The sequence below is a fragment of the Triticum urartu genome, chromosome 3A (assembly GCF_056163025.1).
Source record: "Triticum urartu cultivar PI428250 chromosome 3A, HENAU_Tu73, whole genome shotgun sequence".
Classification (NCBI taxonomy): Eukaryota; Viridiplantae; Streptophyta; class Magnoliopsida; order Poales; family Poaceae; genus Triticum; species Triticum urartu.
This window is the reverse complement of record NC_141875.1, coordinates 617756613-617761050: the sequence shown is the minus strand read 5'-3', so window position 1 is coordinate 617761050 and position 4438 is coordinate 617756613. Positions and strand designations below refer to the sequence as shown.

At 43.8% G+C, this 4438-nt stretch overlaps 1 protein-coding gene across 1 annotated transcript; it reads left to right on the top strand.

Moving 5' to 3' along the window:
• The first annotated feature begins 567 nt into the window (after positions 1 to 567).
• LOC147980826 (uncharacterized) lies at positions 568 to 4144 on the top strand. Its single transcript, XM_087515770.1, has 2 exons — positions 568 to 1687; positions 2703 to 4144. Exons 1-2 carry the CDS (start codon positions 568 to 570, stop codon positions 4142 to 4144), a joined length of 2562 nt encoding a protein of 853 aa, XP_087371896.1.
• Positions 4145 to 4438: the final 294 nt, after the last annotated feature.

The window sequence follows — 4438 nt, the reverse complement described above, 5'->3', positions numbered from 1 at the left end:
AAAGGTGCAAGTTCTTGTTGCTAAGGCTGCGCGCTCACAACAAGGGTGGTTAGTTCGTGTTCCCTTCGTTGTACATGGGTTTCTTCCTTTCCTCGATGTGTCATATTAGTACCTTCTCCTTATGGCTCTCGCAGAGCATGTCCTTGCGTCACCTCTGCATCCTGATTGGGTTGGTTTTTCTCCTGATGAGGTGGACATACTTAAAGGTATGCCTATGTACTCTCGTCGACCGTGCTTCTTTCTACCAGCACAATGTCGTGTGCCCTTACATGCGAGACGTTCTGCAGCCTTTTATCCAAAAAGATCATACTACGGAGGCCCAGACTACCAATGCAACCGCTGCCAGGCTAGCTTTTGGTGGCGCGAGAGGGTGAAGTCAAAGTCTGCTATTACAAAAAGACGAGTGGTTTACAAAAACTGTTGTAAATCTGGGAAGGTCTTCATTAAACCCTTTGACCCCCCCCCCCCCCGTTCTTAGCAACCCTGCTTGATTATACAAGACCACCACGCAGCCTAAGATTTATTAAACAAATACGCCAGTACAATTGTCCGTTTGCGTTTACATCCATGGGGGCAAAAATTGACCGGTCTGTTAATGATGGCGGAGGTCCAAATTTGTTTAAAATAAATGGGCAGGTTTGTCATCGTATAGGCTCGTTGCTTCCCAATGAAGGTGATACACCCAAGTATGTAGAGTTATATATACATGATAGAGAAAATGAGGTTAATAACAGAATTCAAGCTTTAAATCACCATGATGAAAAAGGCGCCGGGTTAGATAAGGACACTGTGAGGGGTCTTATGCAAATTCTTGATACAAATAATTCTTTAGTCAAAAAGTTTCATATGGCTGCAGAGATATTAGAACAAAATAAACATGAGGTGATTTCAATAAGGCTTATAGCTCCTGGCGAGAATGATAGCCCTCAGTTTAGTTTACCGGCGACAGATGAGCTGGCGGCTTTGTTTTATGGTGAGTTCACGTTAGAGGCACCATGTCGAGATCTGATCATACGGACTAAAGGCGACAGGCTGCACCGTATTTCTTCTTTGGATACCACCTACATGTCCTTGCAATACCCTTTGCTATTTCCATATGGCGAGCGTGGTTTTCAGCTCGGTGTGCACTACATGGGTGCTGATGTTGATGACACGAACAAGAGGGTAAAAATGACCAAGCAAGATTATTACTGCTTTTGTTCACATTATAAACCAAAGCAGCACAATCCATGTCTTTGTTGTGGCCTGTTGTCATCACAAGCTGCTGTTGACTTCCGTGCTTGCATTGATGAGTGTCATCTCAATTTTATTCTTAAGTGTAATGATGAAATGCGAGCTAAAAATCTTCAGGGGGTTGTTGACGCAGTAGACCAGGGTATGATTGATGGGTCAGAGGTTGGAAAGAAAAATATTCTTCCATCAACATACACTGGCGGTCGTCGGTATATGTATGAAAATTTCCAAGATGTTGTTGCTATCTCCCGGGTTCATGGGTCGCCGGACGTTTTTACAACTTTCACATGTAACCCAAAGTGGGAGGAAATCCTTGATTCTGTTGAGCCTGGGAAAACAGCAACAGATAGGGCTGACATTGCTGTTAGGGTGTACCACATGAAACTTATGCAGTACCTTCATCAGATCAAAAAAGGGAATGCCTTTGGTCCTAATATTGCTGGTACTGTCCCTTGTAAGCCTATTTAATTTTGGTCTTTCTCTTTCTATGTTGTTCTTACGTCTTTTATGTTGCATTTCTCTCCTATTTTCAGTCTTGCACACTATTGAATTTCAGAAGAGGGGATTACCACACACACACATCCTTGTTTGGCAAAAGAAGGATGATGATAGATTTGTCACACCGGCTCTGATAGATTCTTATATTTCGGTTGAAATACCTGATCCTGTACAGGATCCTTTAGGATATGCGCTTGTCGCTGAGTTCATGATGCATGGGCCCTGTGGCATTGATGGCCCAAAGTGTCCTTGCATGAAAAAGGGTGTTTGCTCAAAAAAATTCCAAATTTTTTTCAGAATGAAACTTCTATTGATGAGAGTGGGTTTCCCTTATATAGGCACCCTGACAATGGTCGTTTTGTCATGAAGAATAATGTCAGGCTTGATAATAGACATGTGGTTCCTTATAACATGCTAATATTGAAAAAGTGGCAGACGCATATTAATGTTGAATGGTGTAACAAAACTTATGCTATCAAATACCTATAGAAGTACGTCACCAAAGGACCAGACAAGTCTAAAACCCTATTTGAGAATGTTAGGAATGGTAGCAGCCAGGATGTTGATGAGATCAAAGAGTATAGGGAGTGCCGTTATATTGTTGACTATGATTCTTTTTGGAGGGTCTATGGGTTTGACATACATAGTAAAACACCCTCTATTGAGAGATTACCTATTCATCTCCTAAACATGCATGTCGTGCGATTTCACACTAAAGCCACACTGAACTCAGTTGTTAATAATGCCTGGATGCAGAAAACAATGTTGACAGAATGGTTTGTAGCAAACAGGCTATACCCTGCTGCTAGAACCTTAACTTATTGTGATTTCCCTACTAGATGGTCGTGGATAGCTGAGGACAAAAAGTGGAAACGTATGACATGAAGTGATAGAATTGGTAGAATATACTCTGTCCATCCAGCTAGTGGAGAACTTTTTTTATTTTAGAATGTTGCTTATGATTGTCAAAGGTGCAAAATGCTATGAGGATGTTAGGACCTACAATGGCATCGTGTACTCAACCTTTAGAGAGGCATGTGGGGCAAGGGGTTTGCTTGGTGATGATATAGAATGGTACAATGATTTTGATGAAGCTATCAAATGGGGTATGGGGAATCAATTGCGCCAGCTCTTTGTTACTATGATACTTCACTGTGCTGTTAATGATGAGGGTGCTTTCTTTGAGAAGTATGAAGCTTACCTAGGCGACGATATTGAACATAGGATTAGGCAGTCTAGAAATGATTTTACGCATGTCATACCTCCTGTAGCATTGAGGGACATGGTCCTTGATGAATTAGCTGCTGTATTTTCTAAGAACAGTGCATGCATCCTAGATCATCGATTGCCTTTGAAATCTGCATGCCATGATGCCTCAGTGCAAACTGATATGCTTTCGGATGCACTAGATGTTGATGTTGTTAGTCTTCTTAAAAAGGCGAAGTTGCTGTATGCCAAGTTAAACAAAGACCAGCTCTATGCTTACTCTGCTATAGTTGACCGCATTAGATCCGGAAAGCCTAGTTTTTTCTTTGTCTCTGGTTATGGTGGTACTGGAAAAACGTTTCTCTGGAATGCGCTCGATGCTTATCTTAGAGGTAACAAGAGGGTGGTTCTGTCGGTTGCTTCCTTGGGGGTTGCGGCCTTGCTTTTACCAGCTGGCAGAACAGCGCATTCTAGGTTTAAAATACCTGTTGACTTACCTGATCATGGCACCTGTGAAATTAAACGGTCTACCATGCTCTCTGCCCTAATAGAATCAGCTGATCTTATTATATGGGATGAAGCATTGATGTCCCATCGGAAATGCTTTGAGGCCCTGGACAGATCATTTCGTGATATCCTGTCTGCCAATGATCCTTATTTAGCTAACGTTCCATTCGGCGGTAAGGTTGTTGTGTTGGGTGGGGACCTTAGACAAATATTGCCTGTCATTGAGGGCGGGTCTCGAGCGCAGATTCTTGCTGCTACTATCACTAACTCCCCTCTGTGGAATATTGTAGATGTTTTGCACGTAAACATTAACATGCGCTTGACTGCACACACAAATGATCCAATCCTCCAGTCTAAGGTTGCTGCCTTTGCTGAGTGGATCCTCACTTTAGGTGATGGAACAACACCTGCTATGGCTTGTGAGGGGGGATCTGAACCCTCTTGGATAACTATCCCTGATGAGCTCTTAATACACACCGACGGTGACAAAATTGATGCCATTGTTCAGGCCATATATAAAGATATCCCTGCAAGGTATTCTGATGTTAGTTATCTAAAAGAAAGGGCAATACTAACACCGACAAATGAGGTCGCGGAGAAAATAAACGAGCATGTCTTGTCTTTAGTGCCTACCGATGAGAGGGAGTACCTCAGCTGTGATACTATAGGGAATGGAAAACGCTTCCTTCCAACCGACTGATCTCTCGCTCGCGTAAATCTCCTCGTGCACCGTCCGATCGCGAGAGATCCGACGGACCTGGTGTAGCGCATGACGCAAGCTAACAAGGACGCGTCTATCGGGTCGGGTTGTCTCACCCGCACCCCCTTCCCCCACCCTACCCACATTGCAACATTTTTCCCCTTTTCTGTTCGTTCATCTTCGCCAAGCTCGCTCCAAACCTCCGATGCGATGGTCATCGCGGCGTCTAGCTCCTGGGGCGGCGAAGCTGACGTGAGGTCGACGAGGGGAGGCGCGCGAGGAGGTCCGTGAGGA